Source organism: Rhamphochromis longiceps, linkage group LG14, assembly GCF_057381845.1.
Source record: "Rhamphochromis longiceps isolate RC_006_pf linkage group LG14, R_longiceps_female_GT1.1, whole genome shotgun sequence".
Taxonomy (NCBI): domain Eukaryota; kingdom Metazoa; phylum Chordata; class Actinopteri; order Cichliformes; family Cichlidae; genus Rhamphochromis; species Rhamphochromis longiceps.
This window is the reverse complement of record NC_140570.1, coordinates 28,519,577-28,546,582: the sequence shown is the minus strand read 5'-3', so window position 1 is coordinate 28,546,582 and position 27,006 is coordinate 28,519,577. Positions and strand designations below refer to the sequence as shown.

At 41.6% G+C, this 27,006-nt stretch overlaps 1 protein-coding gene across 2 annotated transcripts in view; it reads left to right on the top strand.

Annotated features, from left to right (window-relative positions):
- Positions 1-495: 495 nt before the first annotated feature.
- Positions 496-27,006, top strand: part of LOC146654318 (roundabout homolog 2) — an 80,305-nt gene continuing 53,794 nt past the window's right edge. Inside the window, exons 1-2 of one of the 2 annotated variants that reach the window (XM_085379507.1) lie at positions 496-1,728; positions 15,750-16,076. In XM_085379507.1, the coding sequence (XP_085235633.1) occupies positions 1,674-1,728; positions 15,750-16,076 (382 nt within the window). In that variant the 5' untranslated portion in view covers positions 496-1,673. The remainder of the gene's footprint in view (positions 1,729-15,749; positions 16,077-27,006) is intronic. The other variant, XM_085379508.1, reaches the window with a different exon arrangement.

Below are 27,006 nucleotides of genomic sequence, written 5' to 3'. Positions count from 1 at the left end.
GACTGCTCCTGCACCCACTGTACCGTTTGGGCTTGATTTTCTTGGAGATTTCTTCCTGTGAAAAAGGACTTCTTCCTTCCCACTGTCCTCAAGTGCTAGCTCAGTAGAGATGGTCTGATTGGCGGTGTTTCTTCTGTAACATTGGTCTATATATGTCTTTATCTTTCAATATAAAGTGCTGCTCGATGACTGTGGCTGTGAACTAAAACTAAATAAATAAAACTGAATTTAACTTGTCCTGCTGTTACCAAGTTACCGCACGGATTAAATGACCAGAAAAGCGTCAACACTTCAGCACTTTATCCTGGGATGTTGATCTAAAAATGTCTGTAGTTTTTCATAGATTATTGAGCGGCAGCCAAAATTAATTTTTATTACTAAAGGAACTTTTGACCTGAATCACCAAAATTAAAGGAAGTTATATCTTCCAGGTCCAAGTATTTGTTTGTTACAAATTTGAGGACATTTTTATTCAGGCGTTAAAGAGATGGATGGACTCACAAGTCAAAAATGCAATGCAGTTCTGGCCAAGCTATGCTGATGCCAAGGCATTAAAAATCCCCATATTTGCCATGTAACTTATTCTACTGAGAGTTTAGATCTTGGAATCTGAACATTAAGTCTAGGATTTACCCTCTAACCCACTCGTTCTGGTTCTCAACCTTTTTGTGTGACCCTGAAATTGTAATGCTGCCCTACATTACAACCCAAGAGCATTTCTATTGGCTTACATTAATATTAGACATAAAACCACCTTTAAGATCTTCACATTATTAGCCATAATTAGTTTTCAGTATTTTTGTCATTAGCCAATATAGACATTAAAAGCACACCCTTTACCTGAAACACAAGTATCATTTCTAATAAAAGTGACTTCCACACTGACGCTTATACTACCACAGTTCATAATAAGACCAGCAGCTGTGCCCCTTCTGCAAGTTTTATTTCACGCTCCCGTCCTGTGAGTACACTTTGAGAGCGCAGATGTCGTGTCTGTCTCTTTAAAACACAGACTCCTGGAGGTTGGCGAGGATTGTTGCGGATCTGGGAGTGCGCAGCTCGGCTCGGCATGTTCAGCGCTTCATATTCGCTCAAACTGACGCTGCAACCCGCAAGTGCCCGACTCTGAGCAGAGGAAGAGGAGAGGAATTGTTTTATTTATGACCGGGCTAAATATAGTTAAGCCCCCCCACCCCCTCTTTTTTATTTTATTTTTTTTGTTTTTTTTTGTTTTGTTTTCGGCAGCAGCAGAGGGAGCATCTTAGGAAGAAGTCGCTGTGCGTGTGAGCGACCATGCGGACACTAAGAAGTGATGCTGCTGAGTTTTGTTATTAGGTTTCTCCTCCCGGGCGGTGCTGATGCTGATGCTGATCCTGCTGCTGTCATGGGTTCCTGGGAGTGACATCAAAGTTTTTTTTCGGGCTGATCTCAAACGTTTGAATATTCCAGCTGAGACTTCGTTTTCAAAGCCATCAGCTCGGCCAGTTTTCTTTAGTAAAATCCGTTTTTTCTTTTCTTTTCTTTTCTTTTCTTTTCTTTTCTTTTCTTTTCTTTTCTTTTCTTTTCTTTTCTTTTTTCCATGACTGGAGTTTTGGTTTAACTGATCATTTTGACGCTGAGTCCCTCAAGAGAGCTGCAGACTCCGGCGGATTTGGCACCGGGAGAGTGAGGAGATGAACGTTGCCAATTTACTACTAGTGACTGTCTCCTTCGTCAGCGTTTCTTCAGGTAAAACGATGTTAATTCTACAAAAGTCTCGTATAACTGGCTCTTTCTCACACGCACACGTGCACGCGCACTAACAGCTCATATGGCGTGACTGCCTCCTAGTTGTGCTTGGCTTTTCTTATCGTGTTTTCTGTCCCTCCAGATGGGTGTAGATGTTGTGTTTAGCTTCATTTCAAACACCCCTACAGCTGTGGGAACTGAACACATCCTCCCCAACAACAGATGGATTTTAAACTGGAAATGTCACATGTGCATTCATTTTTATTTCATTATTTTAATACCACCGATGAATGCCAGCAAGACTCTCATGTTCTCAGTGTCCCCTTGGTCCCTGAAGTGGCCACACAGCGAAACCATTAGACCACAGCAGAGGTCAAAAGAAGCTCCACTCAAGCAAAAGCGAAACCATTAAACTCTCACTTTTAATCCAGCTGTGAGCGCAGAAATTGTGAGGGGTAGTGCAATAGGCTGACAAGCCACCACCCTCCAGGCGTGCTTATAGAGGCGCACACACATTACCAAAGATGCTTTTAAAAGATCATTTTTGATTACCTTTGACAAAAGGATTATATTTTAATCGTTGCTCTAGTAACAGCTTAAATTTCCAAGCCTTAATCCAAAGCATAAATAAAAGCAGGGCTCAGAAAAAAAAAACAATTCATGAGAGTGCAGATGTTTTGTTTTGTTTTTTCATTCTCAATGGGGCTAAAAAAATTTAATGTTAAGGAAATTAAATTTCGACTCAGTGGACATGAAAGGAAATAAATCTCTCTTGATTAAATGATGTATTTACATTTTAGACCAGGGGTGGCCAACCAGTCAGAGACCAAGAGCCACTTTTTTTTTACTGTGTTACCGCAAAGAGCCACATCATACGCATGGGCACACATGAACATCACCCATCCTTTCCTCTCTCTCTCTCTCTCTCTCTCTCTCTCTCACACACACACACACACACACACACACACACACACACACACACACACACACACACACACACACACACACACACACACACACACAAAATACACACATCTCTGCTCAGCCAGATTTATTGTAAATGTCACACACCAACATGTTAATGACAGAAATGGACTCCTACAGTACTAAAACCACAGGCCAGTCATTTTCAACAATGAACATTGTGTGCACTGTCTCACACACACAAACTCTCAGTTCAACCAAGTCCACAAACAAAAATATAATAATCTACAATAGCATTTACTTTTATAATGCATGTTGTTTAGTGGGACTTCTGGCATTCCTTGCCTTGAACAATCCTCTTTAAATCTGGCTTGTATTCCGTTGTTGTCACTCGAAGCAATTCTTTCACATGTGTGTCAGTCAGAACAGATCGATGCTTTGATTTCACATGTTTTAGGGTAGAAAACACAGACTCGCAGACGTATGTTGACCCAAACATTGACAGTATCTTAAGCGCAGCCCGTTTGACATTGGGGTATTTTTCCATTGGCACACTTTTCCAGAACTCAATGGTCCCTTCCCTTAAAGCAGGTTTCAATTGGTCCTCTTCACAAAGATCGATCATCTCCAACTCAGCCGCAGCTTCATCTGTGACTAGCGGGACTTTCAAACAGCCGGTCTCTGCATTAAATGGGTCGGCAAGGAACGTAATCTGTGGCCTTTTCAATTGTAGATCATGGAACCGGGTCACGAAGCTTTCGTGCAAGTTTTCAATCAGCGTTGCATATCTGGCTCTTTGCTTACTCAGGGCAGCACTGGCGACTTGCCCGCTGGCTTTTAGCAGAGTGGGAAAATGCGTTAAATCTCCCTTTTGAATATGTGTCTTGAACAGCTTCAGTTTGTTGACAAACGCAAACACACTTTGCACTAGGTCAGGGAGCATTTTTAACTTACCCTGCAGGGTCAGGTTCAGTCTGTCCAAGTGACACAGCATGTCGACCAAAAAGGCCAGATCCATAATCCACTTGAGGTCCGAGAGCTCGGGATAGTCCTTGTCCTTCTTTTCCATAAACAGTTTCACGGCATCCAAAAGCTCAAAGAAGCGAGAGAGTACCTGGCCTTTTGACAGCCACCTCACAGTGCAGTGCAGCGGCAGGTCACCTGGAAGCCCTTGGTCCAGCTCAGCGATGAGATTCTTGAATTGCCTGTGGTTAAGCGCATGTGTGCGGATATAGTTGACGATTTCCATCACAGGCTTCACGACGTTATCTAAATTCAATGATTTAGACACGAGTTGCTCCATGTGGATGATGCAGTGGAAATTCCAAAAGTCAGGAATAGTTTGGTCAGCTTTGCACAGCCCCACAAGCCCGTTCACAGATCCCATCATGGCTGGTGCTCCATCCGTGGCTATTGCAGTTAATTTCGTTATGGGCAGATTTGCTTTTTCAAATGCAGCCATCATGGTTTCTTTCACATCTATGCCACGGGTTCTGTCTTTTAATGGCACAATATCCAGGAGTTCTTCTTTGATCACACAATCGTTTGAAACAGACCGTGCAAATATTGCCAACTGAGGCTTGTCTTGTATATCACAACTCTCATCCAATGCGACACTAAAATACTCACATGCTTGAAGGTCAGAGTGCAACTGTGATTCAATAGCCGTGTTAATGTCCGATATTCTGTGTTCAACAGTGTGGTGGGACAGTTGGACGTCTGATACCATGCGTTTTAATTTGTCGTTTTCAGGAGACAAGATTTCAACAACATCACTGAGGCATTTTTTAACGAACTCCCCTTCATTGTATGGCTTTTTAGCCCGTGCAATGTTCCAAGCCAGCTGATAGGATGCGAGCGTTATGGTCTCTGACCGCTTCGTAAATTTTTGGAAAAACTGTATCTGCTTTTCTGCCTGACTTTTCAAAGTGGCCAACTCGTGCTTGCGAAGTTCAGTCCCTTTTGGAAATTCCTGGTCGATGTTAGCATGGAGTGAGCTGAAGTGGCGCTGAAGATTTGAATCTTTGAAATGCGCTAATGACGTCTGACATATAAGGCAGAATGGCTTACCATTGCGTTCAACAAAAAAATATAAACTCTCCCACTCTGTTAAAAACGTCCTGTGTTCATCTTCATATTTTCTTTTTGCTGTGCATTTTTTTCCTGCCATTTTAAGGGCGAACTTGCTCCTACTGGGAAACTTTGCGGTATTTTCATCTCACACACATGCGCATTTGATGAAAATACCGTATTGAACTCAAGCGAAGCGAACGCGCACATTTTAAAACAACAACATAAAAAAAATCAAAACACAAACTTTGATATGAACGTAAGAGCCGCATGAAACCAGGCAAAGAGCCGCATGCGGCTCGAGAGCCGCGGGTTGGCCACCCCTGTTTTAGACCAAAGCCTCATTAATACTGGATTTGCACAGCCAGTGGAAACACTGATATTTTAGAGTTCAAAGAAAGATTAAAAAAAATACACAGACAGTTCTGGAATTATTTAAACTAGACCTCCAAAGGGATCCAGTGGTGCTGCTGTAGAACTTTTTGTTGTATAGTTTACTTGGATGGCTTCACTGACAGTTTGTGACACTGATGTTATTCAGGATTATATTAGATTTAATAACTGGACTCAAAGATGGTTAATCCTGAAAACAGTCCTCAGAAAACTTTTAGAGTTAATGATGGAAACATTTAAAACCCTTGTGTACAGTTGCAACAATGTCTACACATATCCCCAAAATTACGTGCAGAGAAAATGCTTCACAGGAAACTTTTTGTTGCTTTTTTGACAAAAATGATTATTAAGCCTTTAAAGTAACACATTCAGTTTGGTTTACAACATCTGTTTGAATCATTATGACGTCACAGGCCTAGAGACTGGTTGGCAACCTCCAGTTACAAAGAAGAAGAAGAAAAAATACGTGTTCTTATTTAGTGATTGGTTGCTGAAGGTTACTGACTGTAGCAAAAGGGCGTGCTGCATCAAAATCCTCCAAACAATTGCTTTGGTTACTAGCAAACTGCCACATTCATTAGTTAGCATGGAAGAAGCTAACTTATTTGCAAAGACTTGCTTTGAAGGCAAATGTTTTCCGTCTCTTGGTTGGTGACTGTTTGCAAACAAGTCGTCATCTTCCCTGCAAGCACAAAATTCCTCTTTGCAACCAATTTCACCTCGCCATTTATAGCAACCACTCACCTGTCTATACATTTTTAACTAATCACCTGTTGTTTTGTTTAGTTCTGACCAACTCTGGGGGGTAAAGGATTTGTCTTCTGCTGCTAAACTGTGCTTGCACGCTTGTTTATGCTGGCAAGTTATAGCACCCAGGGGTTTTACTCGCATTGCTGGTAAATGTTAAAGTTTTGGGCCATAAAACCAAGCGCAGCTCTATTTTACAATGTCTTCAGTCATAAACAAAAAAAATTGCTTCAAACCCTGAGCTCTTTAACCCCAGTAACTTTGCTTGCAACCCACATTGCTTCATTATTGTAAACTGGAACCACCTCTGAACATTAAAGGTACTTCTCAACACCCACACCATCTGCCCACATCTATTGATCTGGAGTGGGTATTTCCTCTTGTCCCGCCTCTACGATACAGCGTGTTCCCATATGTATTTTCATAAAAGCATTCGTGAAAAGGATTCGAACAGGCTTCATGACTCCTGCTTGAACCGCGCTCAGACAAAAACACCACCGGTACACACAGCCTAGCAGTTTTTCACAAAGCCTCCGTGTGATTGCGAACAACAATGGCCTGCCTCACAATGTGCATGTAATTCAGCCCAGCAGCTCGCCTCTCACGCAGACATGCAAACCGAACCTCAATTAATAGACTTCAATACGTCTCATTGAAATTTCTGTTATCTCGAGCTGTATTCAGACTCAGCTGTTGTGGTGCTTGCTGCAGAACTAATCGATGCTAAACAATCCTTAGCTGGTGATTTGTGTCCGCTCCGATCCCTGCGGTCATTACTTAGCGACAAATGTGGCTCAGGGCTGACTAAAGCTTCCTATAGTACTTCTTGATAAAAAGAACACAGATGATGAAACCACTGCAGAGGGGAGGTAGTCGTCTAATGTGCCACAGCCTCGAGTCATGTTGCCGGATGCTGATGATGTCCCACTTCTGGTACAGTGGCTGATGACATCATTTAGAGTTTAGATGATGGAAGAGGAGGACGGTTGCTAAACAAAGGCTTCAGTTCTCAGTCTGATGCCAGAAGAAAATCAAACCCGACTCATCGGCTTTGAAATGTAGTCTGCTGTGACATGTTATCACCCTCCCGCAGAGATTACTTGGCAATGTCACAAGAACTCCTTGAATGTTTTGGCCCTTTTAAGTATGTAAATGAATTGAAATGAGAAAAAAAAGAAAAGAAAAAGACATGAGTGAATTTCAGCAGACAGCCACGAGCCCCAACTACAAGCTGCCAGCCTTCTGCTGCTGTCTCACTTTAACTTTCGTGTAAAGTTCGCCTCTGAGCTTTCTGCAGGTTGTGTTTCTGTTTTTGTTTTTCCCACCAGATATAAAGCTGTGAGCTGAGACAGGTCCAGGTGTTTTCGTGTGTGTGTGTTTAACTCCGAGCCTGGGTGTTGATAAAAGGCTCTGAGATATGAAGCAAAACAGGACGTCCCCTCGGTGTCTCTGTTGTTTTCACACATTAGCATGACTGCAGTACACTTCTGCCCCTGGGGAGGATGCGGGGTTAATATTTGTAAATACTAATTAATGAAAGCAGCCCCCAGCCTTATGAAACACCACAGCTAGGAGCCAAGAAACGCCAGATATAGCCCGAATAACCAGCTTGTAAAATGCAATCGTGATCTCCCTCTCAGCTCCTACCCGGCTTACTTTGCGTGTTAGATGAGGCAGAGATGTAGGAGACGCCTTGAGCAAACATGTGGGCGTGTGTCAGAGAGAGAGAATTAGGACCAATGCAATAACTTGTCTATCAGATCTGCCTGTGGCATTAATGAGCTTTCATTAAACTGTGGTTGCACGCTTTCTCTGGATTTCTTTCTCGGTTTTTTGTTTTTTCCTTTTCTTTGTGTATAAAAGGCATCAGTTGCAGTTATTACAATTATTCCATCTAATCATCATGGATGATTCATCACGGATCATCAGTTCATAACGAGTTAAATCTGTATCAGCTCTAAATCTGCTTAGATTTTTTTTAATACCACTGAAAAGAAAACAAAAAATCCTGCATGAATTTATGTTGTGTGTTGCAGATACTGGACATGATAACACTCACAAACCACTTTTTTAGGTACGCCTGTTTAACTGCTCAGTAATATAAATATCCAATCAGCCAATCACATGGCAGAAACTGTGCATTTAGGCACAGCTTAAGATGTCCTGCAGTATAGTTCTGTTTATATGGCATCAAGTAACAACAACAGTCACCTCAAGGCACTTTATATTGTAAGGTAAAGAGAAAATCCCAACTATCAAATGATCAGAATGGGGAAGAAATGTGATTTAAGTGACTTTGAAGGTGGCATGTTTCTAGGTGCCAGACATGCTGGCCTGAGTATTTCAGAAACAACCGTCTCGAGGGTTTACAGAGGATGGTCAGAAAAAGAGAAAATATCCAGCGAGCGGCAGTTCTCTGGGTGAAAATGCCTTATTGATGTTAGAGGTCAGAAGCGAATGGCCAGACTGCTTTGAGCTGCTGGGAAGACAACAGCAAGTCAAATAACCACTCGTTACAACCAAGGCAGACGAGGAGCGTCTCCGAACGCACAACATGACAACCCTTGAAGCATGTGGGCTATATTGCTAACCCCAAGAACTTCCAACAGCTCAAGTAAAACCAGGTTACTTGAATGTATGGTGCTATTGTGGTTATTGCTAAAATTAGCCTGTTTTATCATATTTACTTAAGGTAGAACTTAATTAATATTCTGAGAAATGACACTTTGACACCCCGAAGGGTTCAGGTTTCAGGTCAGTGCGTACATGTGTCGTAAATGTTTCGCAGCTGCACTGGGCTGTCTTTTTCAGGAAAACAAAGCTTTAAGCTCCACTGTCAGCAGTGTTACTTTGTAATACGTCAGTAATGGCATTACATTTCTGTTTAATGCACTAATGTCAGGCAACACTGCTCCTAAATTAAGTACGGTAATCATATTACAGTTACTCCATCCATTTTTTTGCCTGGTTACCAGAAAAGCAGTTTCAGCAGAGATGCTCAGACCCCCGCACCAGAGGGACATAATCTCTCCAGCATGATAAAAACCTAATGTGCCTTTATGTGTACACACACATGCACATAACCTTTAATTTTCTGTGCATAGGTACAAACATTACAAACTGTACTCTGACTTTTTCCACATATACAAGTTGTTTTTATAGGCCAGAAGCCTGGGGTGGGGGAAGTCATAAGGTCAACAAAAGTCCAGTCTGCAATGTCTCAAGATTTTCTCCATCACTAAAGAAAATCTTCTCATCCAAGCAATAACACGACGCACAGTGAGATAAATGTGCGCACCTCTGACATTGCGAGACAAAATCTTTGTTGCCGTCATCCGCAAGCAAACACAGAGAACTTCATCTTACGGAGCTTTTTCAAAAGCTGCTGTTCATGTGTGGGCAAAAAAGCCAGGCTGTAATCCACCATCCACTTCTGCAAAAACTGCATCAAAGCTTCCCAAACACCAAGCTACTGACAGAAAACCCCCGATGCAAAGTGATGCTCCACATTTGAGCGTGCCAGTGCCATAACCCGAAGCTTGGTTTTTGAAAGGGTAACAAAAGCTACGATGAACCGGCTTACAGCACCACACCTGGTTTAACATGAGTGGTGGTGGTTTGTGGGCTTGTTTTTGCTGACTTTGCTGTTGGTTTGTGGTGACTTTAAAGAAGGATCAATTTTGAATGGATTTATGCTGATCCGTGGCCATATATAACATCAAAGTGTCTGAGACTTCCGTGGCAGTGCAAGATAATGTCACAAGTAGTGAAACAAATTACTCTCTACAGGCAGTAAATAACTTTTATGCAAAACCGCAATGTTCTTTTTAAAAAAATAAATAAATAACAAAACTGAGACTGAATATTGGACCCTAAGTGTAAATAGGCACACTTTTCAATATTTTTAAGAGCTGATTATAAATAAATGACCATAAGGATACTGATACGGCCGATATTTATTGAAGCGTTTCATTTAAGAGCGAAAATATCTTTTTTCATGTTGAAGTGTAAACATGTATCAGATGGAATTTACTGCATTTCTCTCTGTAAAGCACCTCTTGCTCTGATACATTTGTGTGTTTACCGGTTAGCCTTGAGAGTATTACAGAGTGTGATAACCTTGCAGGGGGGCGGCACACTCTCGTTTAAATAAAGCTCCCGTCATATTGGACGTCAGCTCAAGGTTGACTGCCATTCACGCTTATGGCTCAACTTACCTCCGCATTGCCCTTCATGCTTGCAGAAGTTAACATGTTTAAAAGCTTCTCATTGATTCGTCCGCAGCGATGAAACGCGTTTAGTGGCTACAGGGGGCCTAACAAGGTTTTGTTTTCTGCTTTAACTTACAATTGAGGGTTGCTGGATCAACATGCACGTTAAATTGGATATTTCACCAGTGTGGAGCTGATATCTGCCGGTGTCCTGTTGATTTTAGCTGTACTTTCTGCTGAGAGCTTTAACCCTCGGTTCTTTAAAATAGCTGCTCTCATAAATGGGAGTCTGTGCACTAAATGCTGCAACAGACTCATGTCAAAGCTTTGCATTTTCTGTGCTTATTTTAAAAGTCTGCCATACAGCGTGCTTAGCCAGTGCACTTTCTAACTTGTTCATCTCTTGTAAATTAAGTCATTTCACACCAGGATGCGCCAAATTAAAAATTTTCACACAAATCAAGTCACACTCTAAATTCCCCTATGCACTCGGAGATCTCCGAGGACCTGCTGGCTCCAATGTGCCGTGTTTATGATCCGACTAAAAACATACCTTCTCTGAGGTCCCCATTATCAGCGGTGACATTTATTTTTCCACGACACAAACAGGTTGACAGAGTTTCTTTTTTTTGCCGAAAGGTGCTTTCAACCGCCGCACCGCAATCTTCTTGTCACGAGGCAAACGTTGCTGTGAAAGTATTATTTCTCACAAAGAAAATGTGCTGCTGTCATGCTCATAGCGGCGTAGACTTTTCACTGATTGCACACTTGTCGCGGGAGCAGGTTGCTGCTTGTCACTTTGGCCACCTGAAGCTGTTTTGCTGTTATTTTTCTGCTTTGACGAGACTATTTTGTCTGTAACACATCAGCATGGTGCCACGCTGATTCTGTTATCTGTAGTAAGTGCCCGTTGACTCTTATTAATAATACCAAAGCTGGCTTTGGTTAAACGTTGCCTCTAATGCACTTTAAGACACAGCTGGGCTGAGTTTCCCAAAATGAAAGCACTGAATTTGATTTCAGGATTTTGAAAAGTATCCTATTCAAATATGAGAAAACGAAGACAAAGATTTGTCACAGTGACATTTGGCTATTCAATCAACTGAATGGGGCGAGGGCACAGTGAGTACAAGGACAGCTCAACATTGCAGAATAGAGAGCTTTAACTACGGTATTATACACTCACAATAAAGGGATTAAAATGACCCCTGTTAACAGTTGATAGCATTATTAATGGCAGACGGATGGCTTTATGCAGTAGGCGAAATGATGAGGTAATCGCTGAGATTAGCTGGTATTACTGTAAATATACATAATGTCATTTGTCTGTATTAATCTGACTTCTTATCTGTTCTTCTTGGAGACATAATTGTAGATATTCACAGAAATAAACGGCTCCAAGAGTTTTTGTTATTAGCAAAGCTTTATTTAGTTTAGATAATATTAGATGAGACTTCATCACCCTGAAGGAGCTTTGTCTTGAACACAAAATTAGAGATACATAGGGCACTCATTCAACATCAAAATGTCCTCTGCAAGAGAGGTCCCGTGTGCATCTGTTCCCATGCCACGATCCATCAAAATGACAAATATTATACACATAAGCGTGTCCCACAGAGGAAAAAACGTGTTCCACTCAAACTGCATTAAAGAAAGCATTAAAGCTGCACCGATATATTATTGATGTGAAGAGTGGATGTGCAAAAGGGTCACTCTTAGTGAGAAACCCACTGAGAATCACCAGCCAACAGCACACTTCCTCTCAACATGTTCAGCTCATTGTTTAGCTCTCCTGTCCACAGTGTTGTACAGTTCATATCAGCCAACAGTTTTTTACCAAAAATGCTCTTTTTCATAAACCTGCCAAGTACCGTACTGAGTGATTGATGCTGCTAGCAACTAGCTGCAGAACAAAACGGGGCATCTTGTAGCTGATGAGCCAGTGCGCGATTTCACTCCAGAGGTGGTGAACAAAAACGGAGCATAAAGGATGTTTTGACTTGTGTCTGTCAAGTGAGCTTTGTTCTATAACTTCAGGATTTATTAAGAGTTACTTGTCACATGTTAAAGTTGCATATACCAACATTAGATGTCATTTTCCTTGCTCTCTCTAATTTTCCAATACAGTTTGAGTTTGCTTTGAAAGTGCACAGAGTTCATCCGTCCATGTTTGATTAAATTGAAGGTCTGTCTTTTATTAAAGATTTGCCTTCAACAATAATTGAACAGTAAACAGTAGAATTTAATAGTTCGTGTTAGCAGAGACGGGTCTTCCAGCGGAATCTGCATGAATATTGAAGATACTTATATTGTCTAGACGGAGGAATAATCACACGTGGGGGATCGGCTTTTCACCGGAATTATTGAACTCTCGCGTGCACTCTGCAGCATAACAGGAAGCATCCTTTCAAAATAAAATCACAACAGATGACAACGAGGGCATACCTATTAACTAGCTCAACAGTTCGTTTCACTAAATTTGTGGATGATGAGCTTGATGACTCAGTTGCAGCACACATGAGGTTGTCAAGTCTTTAAAAAAAAGTCATGCTGATGTCCTAATGATGTCATGGCGAAGTCATGGAGACATTGAATATGAAAGAAACCAGGCTTCCAGGAAACACAAACAAGAGGCTATACTATGATTTGTGGCTATATATATATATATATATATATATAGCAGCTGGATAGCGTAGTGGTTAAACTACACGCCTTTGGAACAGAGGATCGCAAGTTCGATTCCTGCCTGGGGCGTCTGTATCCAGTAAGGGTCCTAAGGCTAGACCCCCTATGCTAAGCAAGCCTACCGCAGACATGAGCGAGACAGATAAATATGAAGGCATGCCGGCTCGGACGTCGCCCGGATCAACAAGGTCCGCGTCAGGTGTTGAGGAACCAGGGCACCCTGACGAAAAGTGGGCTACTGGAACAAGAAGGCATCGGTGGGCAAGGGACGAAAACAGGGCGTTGTTGGAATGCTACTACGCAAGTAACCCCGGCGGAAGGGGCTACATGAATAGGATGAGGGACCTATGGATTCTTCGATACCCAACATCCACAATAACAGCGAAACAACTAGTAGCTCAGTGTTCCAACATTCGAAAGAAGGGACTGCTCTCACAGCTAGAGATTGACGAGGTACAACACAAATGCTACGGCAAGGAGGAGTCAGGACGCCAGGTCAGGGGGGAGATATCATCACCCCCACCCGAGATTGGGTACATAGCCCCAAGTATAACCTAGAAGTCCCGAGGTCAAAATGGGAGATGCCCCCAAGGGTGGTGGAGAATGACCGAGCTAAGATCCTGTGGGACTTCCAGATACAGACGGACAAAATGGTGGTGGCTAACCAACCGGACATAGTGGTGGTAGACAAACAGAAGAAGACGGCCGTAGTGATCGATGTAGCGGTTCCGAATGACAGCAATATCAGGAAGAAGGAACACGAGAAGCTGGAGAAATACCAAGGGCTCAGAGAAGAGCTCGAGAGGATGTGGAGGGTGAAGGTAACGGTGGTCCCCGTGGTAATCGGAGCACTAGGTGCGGTGACTCCCAAGCTAGGCGAGTGGCTCCAGCAGATCCCAGGAACAACATCGGAGATCTCTGTCCAGAAGAGCGCAGTCCTGGGAACAGCTAAGATACTGCGCAGGACCCTCAAGCTCCCAGGCCTCTGGTAGAGGACCCGAGCTTGAAGGATAAACCGCCCGCAGGGGCGTGCTGGGTGTTTTTTTTTTTTTTTTTTATATATATATATCTCCTTTGAAATGGCTCTTAATCTAATCAGAATCCATTGTTTCCATAATGATGGAAATCTGGCCGGTCGTTTCAGTCGCACGTACACTCTACCAGCTTGACTTGGAGAGATGCTGTGCTCTATGGGCCCAAAATTACGGAAGCGTGAGGAACACGGAGGAAGCTTGGAATTTATTTTTTGATATATGCACCACTGAGCAACTCGTGTTCAAATAACTGAGGCACCATCTTGTCATCAATGCAACATGCACCTGAACCCGTGGATGTGGAAAGGTGGAATCTATTCAAATATGCTTGCACTACGCGGTGCCGGTTTAAGGGTTTTGTTTTGCTTTTTTTTTTTTTTTTAAACAAGAGTTACTCATTAAAAGTGCCTCAGCAGTAGAGCTTGGCCTTTTACTGCTTTGACCTTTACTTTATGATTTATATTTCCACCTCAGTTGAAATGCAGCACTGAGCTCCTGGGACCTCTTTTAAGAAGTCTGGTCTCTCTCAAGTACATGTATACATAGTGCTTTTTAAAAATAAAATAAAATGCAGTTATCACTCAAGAGGAAGTGAGCACAGAGTGATGTAACTGTATTACATGATCTGGGATTAGAAATCCTTTATGTGCTTGCAAACAAGGTTCAACACCAGGACATCACTGGGCTGCAGATCCTCCCTTTATCAAATATTGTTCCAATGTCTCAGTTTCAATATAATATATATTATCCTGTGTATAATATAACAATATAATATATGTAAACAAAGTGTGTTTTCGCATCAGTACTCAGTAAAGGTGCCATATCTTATTTTAATGGCTCTGCTAGCATTCATCCACATCCGCATTAGTGTTTTGAGCTGTCCTGGTTTGTGACCCTGGCGCTGCGAGTGCTCGGATCGCGCTTTAGATGTTTACTTCAGGTTTGTGCCATAGCAGCGACTTCAGCCCATGAAAAAAACACAACAACCATAAATCTGCTTATAGCTAAAAGTGAGGATTTATCCTGAAGCCTCCTGATTTAAGTGTAATGTAGCAGCAGCATGTGTGTCATTAGGTTAGGTCCTGTCTGTTCCTCTCCAATGATAATGTAGGATTTCCATGCAGTCTAGATTATGTGCTAAGAATAATGCCTCAGAAAGAGCAGCACAATAATCAGTGGCACAGTGACCATTTCATTTTCTCTCTTTCTTTCTGCCTTTTTTTGTGGTTGGGGGAACTTGAGCGGCAGACCATCTGCTCCTCAGAACCGAACTAAAAGCGGCAGTCTTTTGAATTATTCATTTTTTAAAACGAAGCACATTGTTAGAGACATTTGGTCGTGGTCTAAAAGCTTACCTTGGGTCCTGAAGAAGTGTGACTTTCTCTCACAACCGAGCGAAGATAGTAATGGATCCCCCAGAGAGAAGGGGATATGGGAGTTATCTAAGTATGTCAGTCTGCGTAGCTTCTTCCTTTAACTTTAGTCTTTTTCCTTCAAATGCAACGACCTTGTCTTATACTCAACGTTCAGCCAGCTATCATCTCTACCACTATCATGCCTGACACAGAGATTGGCTATTACCATATCATATGGCTGATTGAATCCTCTGTGCTGCCGGTGGCTTTGCTGGTGGCTTTCTCTGCAGCGTATGTACACTGTGTCCTGCTGTTTAGAGAATATAGAAAGAGCAGATAGATGTCAAATTGATTTATTTATCTGAAACGCACAGGTTGTTGTTGTTGTGGGAAAATGTAGCATCTTACTTTGAACTTCAAACAGAGATTACTGATGATTTTCCCCTTCACCACACAAATTTATCAAGCATCTCCGAAAGAAGCTTTTTCTCTCCTTTCAAAAAGGTTTTGCTTTTGTCTGTCCTCTCACAAAGAAACTGTTTCCATGAATGATAGCAGGTCATCCCGATAGATAACATCTCACCTTCATCTCGGCTTCACAGGGTCTCGGCCGCGTTTTGAAGACAGCCCGCCGCGGATTGCGGAGGACCCCTCGGATTTGATTGTCTCCAAGGGGGAGCCTGCCACCCTCAACTGCAAGGCAGAGGGCCGCCCCATCCCCAGCATTGAATGGTACAAAGATGGTGAACGTGTGGAGACAGACAAAGATGACCCGCGTTCTCACCGCATGCTCCTGCCCAGCGGCTCCCTTTTCTTCTTGCGCATCGTGCACGGCCGACGGAGCAAACCAGACGAGGGCGTTTACACCTGTGTGGCCCGCAACTACCTGGGAGAGGCCATTAGTCGCAACGCTTCACTGGAAGTTGCCGGTAAGGCCTTGTGTTATTGATCATCGTGCTAACAGTGTTTGTGGTTCCTTTTGCATTATATCTTGATATGTATGTTATGTGTACACAGATGCCTCACAGTTGTGTCTCAGATCTTTTTGCAGCTGCTTGCCAACTTTGTGGAGGTTCACTGGAGAAGTGGTGCTTAAAAATAATGACATGAAATACACAGACAGTAGGAAGCGACTTCTAAAAATATTGAGGTGTAGCTAAAATCAGTGATAAGTAATGGCCTGTGGATTCGTCCTTATTTTTTGGCTACTTTGGCAACAGTGATGCAATTTGTCTTGAAGTCTGTGTGCGTTAGTTGTTTAATAGCACTTTTAGAAGAGGCAGGCATGCAATCATTTTGTGCCACATTAGGCAGCTTAGCTACTATCCATAAATATTAAGATATAACAATACACAACACATGAAAATAATTTCAGTTTTTGGAAGTGAAACTGTGGTATATAATGTAATGGGTGCAGCTGAGTGTGGATGCTGACCATAGTTAGTGGAGTTTGTGACATTTCATCTTTAATCAAACATCTGGATTTATTGAATGATGCATCTGTGGCTCCATTCTGCACTATTGTGTCGACCAAAATCTCCACAGATGCAAAACTGCTTATTACACATTTGCTAAAAAGAAGGCAAACTCAGTCACCCATTGCGGCTGATGAAGCTTCAGTCCCCCAACTCCGTACTCATCTGCAGAACAACACCCATCTTTGACAGCTCGTTCTTTGGCTGCAGCTTGCACTGTTTCTGCATAACTGCATAAAATGTGTTTTATTAGTGCTGTTATCAGTGAAAAATGTGCCTTCAAAAAATATTAGCAAATGTTATATTTGATAGTAGCAGTAGTATGGTTTTTCTTTATTGTATTTTTCATTTCATGATGTGTAAAATGTTTTCTGCCTGGGCTGCGGGCAGGTAAATTCATCTTTACGAAGCCACGCTGTTGTGATGTGAATTTCAGCATTGTCCTTAAAAGTTTTTGAAAAGATTTCCCTGGAAAAGACGTTGTCTTGATGAGTGCATCTGTTGTTCTAAAAGCTGTATCATTCCATCGCAAATCAGCAAATTTTTAGAATTTTCTCCAAGTTGCGCAAAAAATTCTATTCTCCAAAGATTAAACATTTATAATAAGCACTGTGAATTTCCAGCTCCACACCTCAAACACTCTTTAAGACATATTCTTTTGAAAAATGCTCAGTTGACCCACACCACAAGGCAAACATCTAAACATTTATAAGAGCCTGCACATTTCTGCAACAAATCTTTGGACACCTGAAGCCAAGATAAACTTGTACCTGAATGATGGGAAGAGAAAAGCATGAAGGAGGCAAACGGCTCATTATGCGAAGCATATCGCATCATCTGTCAAACATGATGGGGGAGACGTGACTGCACGGGTATGTATGGCTCCCAGTGGAACCGAGTCACCGGTGTTTATGGATGCTGTGACTGCTGATAGAAGCAGCAGGATGAATTCTGTAGTGTACAGGGATATACTCTCTGCTCAGATTCAGCCAAATGACCTTCATCCGAGATTAAGAACAACTATTATATTTTACATTTTTTTGAGTTTCTTCAGTTACTTTTGAGTCTCTGAAAAACAAAAGATTTTTTTTTAATCACTTGAATCAAAGTTGAAAGTTTGCGCTTCAATCAGATCTTGATTGCTTAATTTAGAACAGTGTAGTTGTGTACGGAGGCCAACATTACAAAAAAGTGCAATTATCTGCTCACTTACGGAGATGAATGTAACTGTTCAGGAGATGCATGGTTGTATGTTTGCCATGCTTCTTATACTCTGACACTATTGTGTCTACAGATCACTGTGAATGAGACTTTTGTCTGAGAGCCGAAGCACCCAGAACCATCAAGGAGGTCATCACGTTTCTCACTCCTTTTTTTTGTGAGACCTCACCATTTAGAGGAATTAATCCAAAAAAAAAAAAAAAAAATTACAATACGTATGATTATGTGTACAAACATTATAATTGTATGTGATAGAATTAGAGAAATTGGTACGTACTAAAGTCAGTCTCCTAATAAAGCATTTCTGGGTTGATAAATACTATTATAAAGGGTGTTTGTAGCTGATTTCAGCCTGGCATGGTTCCTGTAACGTGGCTTTGAATTGTGCTTCTGTTGGTTTTCAAAGTGCAAGGTCCCCGCAGCTTCTCAAACAATTGTGACTGAAATTAGCAGCACTGATTGGCCATTTTGGTAATTGCAAGCAAGCATACACCCAGCATGACCCATGGAGCCAAATTTTAGGAAATAATGCCAGGCTGACATAAATTATGCTTTGATAAAATAAGATCATTATGTTGCTATAGTTCAAGTCTACAAACTACTTAAGGAAAACCTGAGCCAAAAAAATAAAAAAATGTAGATAATCATTATTTGCTAATTACTCTCCCTGTGATTTTCTGTCTTAATGGATTTAACATTTAGTGAAGGAAATGCCAGAAAATTCCCCATTACAATTTCCTAAATCTAAGTTCACGTCTTCAAATGTCATTTCGTCAAACTCCTCATATTTGAGCAATCGGAAGTGGTGAAATATGAGGATTTTTACAGCCGATACAGAAGATAAGGCATTACTCATCTTTTCTGTTGGGGCTGCACTGATAAATGTTTATGTCGGCTGTACTGGACTTCTCTGTGGCAGTTAGATTGCCATCTCCTCACCTCAGAGTCAGTGTGTACAAACAAGATCAGGAGAGTATGCCTTTAAAGCTTTGTTATTTATTAGCTTGCTGCTGAGCAGTACAGAGTGTGAGCTTCCTCATCTGTTGGTGGAAGTGCACTGAAGTAGAAAAAAAGACTCCCTCATGGAGCCGTGTCTGTTATTTTTTCTCCCCCGTCCAGGACACGTGCCATTGTCTTCCCCCTCTCCTCGTTGCGCCGGCGTGGCTCGGCCCTGGGCTGAACTGCGGCTCTCTTTGGCACGAGAAAATGGATTAGTCAGTGGGTTGATTAGGGGAAGGAGCCTAACAGATTAGCAAGGTTGAATTGTCCTCGTTAAAAAACACAAAACAGCAATTTGAGCAAGGCCTTATCTGCCTCCATACTGAGGCTTCTTTTCCAGCAGTGTGTGTGTGTGTGAGCGCTCACGGCTGGCTGACCTCATCTGTGGCTTGGGTCCAAAAATAGGGACAGCCTCCTCAGATATCCTGCATATTGACAACCATAAGTGTCTGCAAGTAATGCAGATATCCAAGCTGGGAGGAGATATAAGGCTGTCATATTGCCTCTTTTGAGTTGCTGATAATAAATGTAGCTTTGTGTGCTGCTGATTACAGTGCAGTCATACTGGTGAAGGGATGATTCACCTGCAGGCACCGAGTGACTAACAGTATTAATAAGTGCCTGTTTTGCTCTAATCTCAGTGCCTGCAGCCTACCAGGGCATATGCTAGGACAGCATGATGGTGGTCTTGGATTCCCCCTCCCGTCTGTGTGAGGTTGTGCTGACTGTGGGGTAAATAGTGACCCAATTAGCACTGGCATCGGGGGCGGGGGGAGTCTGCAGTGTTAATGAGAGGCCAGTTTTAAGCTGGTGGCCTTGCAGAAATGTGTGTCGGTTGTGGCTCGGTGGCAGGAGTCTGAGAGACAACAGGTGGGAGGAGGAAGAGCTTAAACCTCCCACTGAGCAGAAATGAATACGGATGCATCTGTGTGAATGCTGCAGCTCAGAACAGGGAGCAGGAGTGCTGACACTAACCTGGTTTTCACCACATTAATTACTCATTTATTGCCGGTGAATGATGCATAATGCATTTGGCTGCATGACTAAGACTTTTATCTGTAGTGCACTAGCCACATGCCGTACTTTTGCTTGAACTACTTGGGCAAATTGTTCTTATTCCTCTGAACTGCAGGGTGTCATGGATAACTGTAGGGCTCGAAGACTTGTAGAAGCCCACGTGAATCATATTTGGAAACATTTTTGGAACGTAAGCCACATTTTTTCAGAGCACCACTGCTACAAATTAAATTCTAGCTGATCACAGAAAACTAAATTAGAGATGCTTAACATTGTGCCCATTGTTTCATCTTTCTGTTCATTCACACTGATACATTTAAATTCTTTCACAGAAGTATTTGTTTGCTGACACTGGGGTGAAGCACATTTCCATTTTATTATTTTTCCACATTTTTTCCGCTGTGGTTGGTTTCATTCATGCAATGCTTCTTCCCAGGGGAAACCATGGATGTGTTAAGAGAGCTGACTATGGGCGCGACCCAGTGGCAGGGTACATATCACATGGGCTAAAAAGCCCTTAGGAACAGAATTGCTGGTTCAGGGCCTAGCGGCTTCTAACTGCATGTCATTTCCCTGCTCTCTTGTCTGTCAGTCTCTGCTGTGCACGGTCAAATAAAGACTAAAGGCTGCCAAAAACATGTAAAATAATAAAAAAGACAGCTAATAATTTGCTGTCACTCACCAATTTGCATTTTATGTGGGCGACATTTCTTTCCAGAGTGTCACAAATTGAATAACTGAATTTAATTATTTCTTAGCATAACGCTCTTTAGATAGTTTAGTTTGAAGGTTGGTTTGAAATGGTTCAGGGACTGATATTTTGCCCATCTGTTCTGCAGTCAAATTAGGGAAGACTGTGGTTGGAGCCTGTGGTTGTGGCCAATGAACTTGTGATATTGTTACTTTTAAAATGATGGCTTTGAAGTTTGGGACCAGGTGTGCAATTACATGGAGTCAGGTGCTGTCTTCAGAACAACTTTGTGATCAAGTCAGTGTGCCATCAATTTGCAAATGAATGGGTTAAAGTTGGCATGAACTGTGAAAATCCAATGAAAATTGCAAATCCGTTGTTGTCTACATGCACAGAAATAGACCCTGTGCACGAAAAAATGCTAACTTCCCGTTTTAAGACTGGATGTAGGGTTGTACATTTCCGGTAGCTTTATTTTGCGGTCAATCACTACTGCGAAGATGGACTCCAAAATCATGTCCAAAACACGAAAACTGAAAGATCGCGTTAAGGTACGAAGAGCAGAGGTGGGAACACTCACCACTGCTGTGTCATAAAAAAAATCAAATGATCAATTTTGACGATTGAAGCGTGTACATCGATTAGTTGTTTACATCTGTTGCACACTTGGATTAAAATGAATTGAAACCAGTGTGGCTTTGTGAGTTCGCCTTTACTGCATCTGCAATTATATACATGGACATAGCACAACGTTACACACTTTTGCAGTCTCACACAACTCTTATAGGCGCACTGCCTTATGGGTAGTCTTTAAACTCAAATCACTAGTGATGGCCCGCTTGAAGCTGACGCTCCGGAGCGTGTGTCGAAAAAAACAACACACTGGTTCAGAAGCACTGTGTCGAGGCTTGCTTCGTTTGGCAAAAGTCACGTGACCAGTGACGTCCGAAGCTTCATTACGCACGTAACTGCTTCGGTACCTGATTCAAACAGAAATAAGGAAGTGAATCATCCACGGGATTCGTGGAGTGTGTTGATGGTGACAGATAGCGACGAGGTGATCATTCCACTGACAGATATGGAGCCAGCGAGGAAGAGAGGACGTTCTGGCGTGTGGGAATATTTTGAGTTGATTTTGCTCAGTTCATTTTATCTGCCGAAGTGAAAAACTTGAAATGTCCAAAATCATGTTTTCATAATGTAAATATCATTACAGCATATGACTTTAGGAACACTTCCATGTGAATTAAAGCTGATGAAGACTACAAAAATGTATTTGACACTATACGTACATTACATTGCTACACAGTTTAGAAAATCATTTTGTTTATTGTTTTTAGGTGATAGTCTGCAGGACCCAGGAATACCTGCATATCTACCAGCTTGCAGTGTAGTTCCTGCACTCCACAGCCTCTTCTGTTCCATGCAAGTGGATTTTCTCCAGGGCAGGAGAAACTATTTCTAAGAAAAGAAACAGACTCAGCCAGCGCACAGTAACACTAATCCTCTTTTTAAATGTAAATAACAAAAGGGCTACCTTACATTGATCATGTTTTTACTTTGCAAGTTCTTGATTAGGGGTGGGTTTTGATTATCGCCTTTCTGATTACAATCCATGCTAAATTGAATAAAGTGATATTGATTCATTAAAATCCCGTGTCGATTTGTAAATTAACGTTATTATGCCTGAAACGCCAGCATCTCAGGTTAAACCTCACAACATGTCGTCAAACACCATACAGCTAAAACAGTAACTGGGAGCAGGTTTACGGATTCTGCATACAAACGTGAACACAGAGCGCGGACCCGACGCGTCAGAGTCAGATTTTGATGTGTCGTCAGGTCCGCGCTGTGTTTGCCTCTTTTTTTTCCCGCTGGCTTCTGCAGCTGCAGGTTTCATAACTCTCTGTTTACATCTCTAATTAAGTCTCACATGTGTCAGCTTTCTTTTAATAGATACGAAATTATGGATATATACTGTTAAATGATCAGACTTGTAATATTTCTGACTGAGGCAAAACTTTCCAGATTCCAATCAAATTGAATCGGATCCTGTATCGAATCAAAATGATTCTACAAATCAGTGACGATGCAGCCGTACTCAGCTTCCTAAGCATTTTCCCTTTCCAGTTCACAATCAATCCCACCCCTAGGTCAAAAATATGTATAGGACAATTGGCCTAATCTAATATTTTGTATGAACCTGTCAAGCTGTCCAGTGATTAAACGACAAGTAGATGGAGGCAGGACTTCACAGCAGGGGCATACTCCATAATGTGCTGTGCATTATCATATGTATATTATATATATTGCTCACTTATTGTATTTACCAACATCAAGGAGTTATGAGCAAAGAAAGGCCACCATAGTGCATGTTTAAATAGGGAAAGTTTATTGATCAAAATGTATTACGCAAATACGCATTACATTTTTTTCAGCCCCCCAATCGAGAAAACAAAACCAATTACATGTTCAAAGCAACGGAACGGTGGCCCAATATCAGAGAGAACTCCACTCTTGAGTGAGCAGTGATAATTGAGCAGTCCGTTTTATTTTGCAGATTCAAGCTGCTCTTCAAAATTTTCACCACCAGATGTCACCGGAGAGGACTGTGTTGAAAAGCTTCGAGTAATGAACCGTTTTTCAATACAAGCTTCAGTGCTTCGGAAAGCTTCATTTGGCCATCACTACAAATAACTAATATTTCTTACAGTGTAACAATGGAATAAACATAAACAAAAGATAGTGTGATCCACCAGTCTATATCTGCTGTGATTACAGCCCGGTACAGGTATAAATCCACAAAAGTGCCACGAGGTTTCCGCACAAACTAATGAATCAGATCTAGCTGCTGCTAATCGTTAGCATCACGGCTAATTCACATCGCTACCAATAACTTATACACTAATAACACATAGTGGGGATTAACGGCCAACTTTCCCACATTCTCTGCAACCCCGTGGACTCATCTGTAGATACATTTTAAGTTATTTACCATCTTGTATCTGCTTACCTACAATTATATACATGGACATAGCACAACGTTACACACTTTTGCAGTCTCACACAACGCTTATAGGCGCACTGCCTTATGGGTAGTGGCTGGCTTCTTTACTCCCGCTAGAGCTGCTCATTTTAGGGGATACTCCCTCTTGTGGTGTAACGGAGGAATAACTACGCTTCCTGAACTATGTCATTTTTGGAGACTGGGGCACACATTATTTTTCCACAATCAAAGAAAATACAGATTTGAACAATCAGACCATTTAACTAACTACAATATTGTCACTAAAGATTATGGGGGGTGTCTTGTTTTGTCCACAATGTCTTTCTTGTCCTTACACATCACTCAACATAAGCAGAATTGCGTTACAAAAATTAGAAGACACATTGTCCAGATTCAGAAGCACATCTCTGTATAGTGACAGTTCTTATGATTTAAACAGGCAAATGTTCAGTATTCAATCTACAGGTGAACAACAGTCAAATGTTTCTCCCGTTATGTCGATATCAGTTAGCCAAGAACACACTTAACACAGCATTTTTTTTTAACAGCTCATTGTGTTCTGCGTCCTGATCAGCTGCAGACCACTGTCCATCTCCTCTGTGCCGTCTCTCCTGTACAGTACAGAATCGCTACATCGATCGCTGATTCATTGATTCATTAATGATTCATTGACGTTGAATTCTCTCGCAGCTGCTCTATTCCGTGTTCTGGAACTGAAAACAGGGTTTGATCTTTGGTTTCATTCTATAATACTGGACTTATTTTTCTACAAAGTTTTGAACTTTAGAGTTTTAAACAAGAGAGAAAAGTGTGAAAATGTTCATGCCTGTCTGAGAAAAGTGTATTAAGTGTGTAGTGAGGGACTTTACGGTCTTAAAACATCTAATTGTAAAAAATAAAGTTGGCTACTTTGCGGATTTCACCTATCGCTGGTTATTTTTAGAACATAACACCCGCGATAAACGAGGGACCACTGTATACAAACGCTGAGAAATATAAAATTTGAATCCTTTTTCTCTTTTGTTCTGAGGGGCGGGGGAAAATATCGACACATCGACGAACATCATCTACAGATATATTCGGTAAATGCCCAAGACATCTTGAGAAATGTAAATCGCCGCTTGATTCATCCATTTGGTTGATTTGTTTTGGAAAAACCGACCGTAAACAAGGAGCGAATATCACACCTGAAACGAAGCGCTCTACAGGAGTTTCCCCACTGGAAGTAGCTTATGCCAAGGTGCACATAATCTATTCACATTCCCTACTATGAGTACAAATTTGAAATAGAAATTCATAAATTCCTCAACAAATACTGAGTAGTTGCTACAGGATGGCAATTTAACTGAAAAATGATGTAGGCTTTACTTTCATATTGAGATTTTGCAGACATGTGACCACGTGACTAAATGAGTATTCTGCAGCTGGTTGCAACTGATGGGACAGAGACAGAGTGCACTGAAACATGTCCACTAGAGGGGAAAACATAACAACATTAGTGAAATCTATTTGCACTGAGATACAAACGTTTCTGTGTGAGCTGTGCTAAGAAGCTATCTTAGCAGGCTATGCTAGCAGTTAGAAACTAATGCTAGCAAATATCTATCGAACAATTGTGTAACAGCAGCAGTTCTGAAACCGAGGCTGAAATCTCCTTATAAATGTGTCGTTGTTCCAGTTTTTCATTTGTTAAAAAACCTTTCTATAACTAAGCTGTTAATACTTAGTTAAAGCATGCTAGTGTTGTATGTTTTAATGTTTAAACATTGTTTTGCTAATGAGTAAACTGGAAATGCAACAGGATAATGGATTTTAATCTCGATCCTATTTTGATCAGTTGATCAGTAAAAAGATTTTTCTCCATATTTAGCTCATCCGGTCGAGGCTCCATCCACCCACAGTTAATAAGAATTGCTACTGCTCCTGTAGCATTGGTCAGAATCTAATCAAACTTGCACATAGTGATCACTTAATAGGTATTCACCAAAATATTGCTCAAGGTCAAGGTAACATTTAGTTGCAGTAACTTGTGAATTATAATGGATTTTGAGCCTAGTACATCACTGACGTGTGTTCTGGTCCTTATTCAGCCTCTAATTTTAGAAGCAGCGTGTGAATGATGGCTCAGAAATGAAGGCATGTACTCCAACATGATTTGGAGAATCAGCTATAAGTGGTGTGCTCTTAAAATGTTAAAATAATTTCCCTGCTAGAACTACTAAAACCGAAGTTTGGATATACAATTAAAGACTTAGCTTTTCAATTTGACACCTTTTGAAAACTGTTCGGGGTCATTACCCCATTGTTGTTGTTGCAGTACTTTCCAGTAGAAGAAAAAGGCCTGATCACATTAGCTACTAGCCATTTTAAGCTGTAACAGGTTTTCTTTGCAGAGCTCATGTTTCCACAGAAACTCTAAGAAAGAGGTTTCTATAGTAGAACACTTGAAGTTGTGGCCCTCGGGCCTCCGGCCTCTGGGCCTGCGGCTCGGTTCACTCTGGCACAGCTGGCTGCTGGCAGAGCTGGCGGGCACGCCACTGCAGCCCCCTCTGGCTTCTGCTCCATGGCTACTGGGTGACCCCTCATCTGGGGCTCTTTCCAGGAGGGTGGCATGGATGCCCCTCCGGTGGTCCTCCTTGGGCTCTCACGCTCTGGGGCCTCTGGATGTCTGGAGGCTGGATCTCCTCCATGCCTGCACTGTTAAAAAAATGGTAATATTCCAGCAGCTGGGGCGCCAAAATACTACCGTAAAATAACAGAAAATAACTTTCCCATGAAAATATGGTTATTTTCAGTAATGAAAATAGAGTTTGTTGCGCTAATTTTACATGGGATTCTGCCTTTTCTGCCATATTGCACCATCAGCCCTTCTGGCCATCACCAGTAGGTGAAGAGTCTTGACCACGGACACAATACCGAGAGTGTCCGAGCCGGGGCTCGAACTGCCAACTCTTGAGCCACAATCGCCCTAAATAGCAATGATAATAATACTTATGTGATGTAACACAAGCTTATAGGAATCATGTTATATACTTTTCCATAGCATTACATTTGAATTCAACAGTTCGATCTTTCAAATAACGGACAAATATTTGTGAAATCATGATACATTTCTGAATGTATTTTAACAATCTAAATATGCATATGTACAAAAAATATATTTACAAAATGTTATGTTATGTTATGTTGATGTTATGTTATTGACATGTAAAATCACAGTCTACTTATGTAAATTTAATGATATTCTAGAAAGACAGTACAAAACTGTAAAATATACAGTAAGATACTTTGACATTACGGTACTATTTTTTGGAACAGTGTGCTTCATGCCCTGGGGGACAGGGCTATAGCTCCCTACATCCTCTAGCAGACCATTACATGGGGAAACCTTTTGAATACAAGCGCTCTGATCCACACAGGTGTGCACACGGGTGTTCACTGTTCATAGA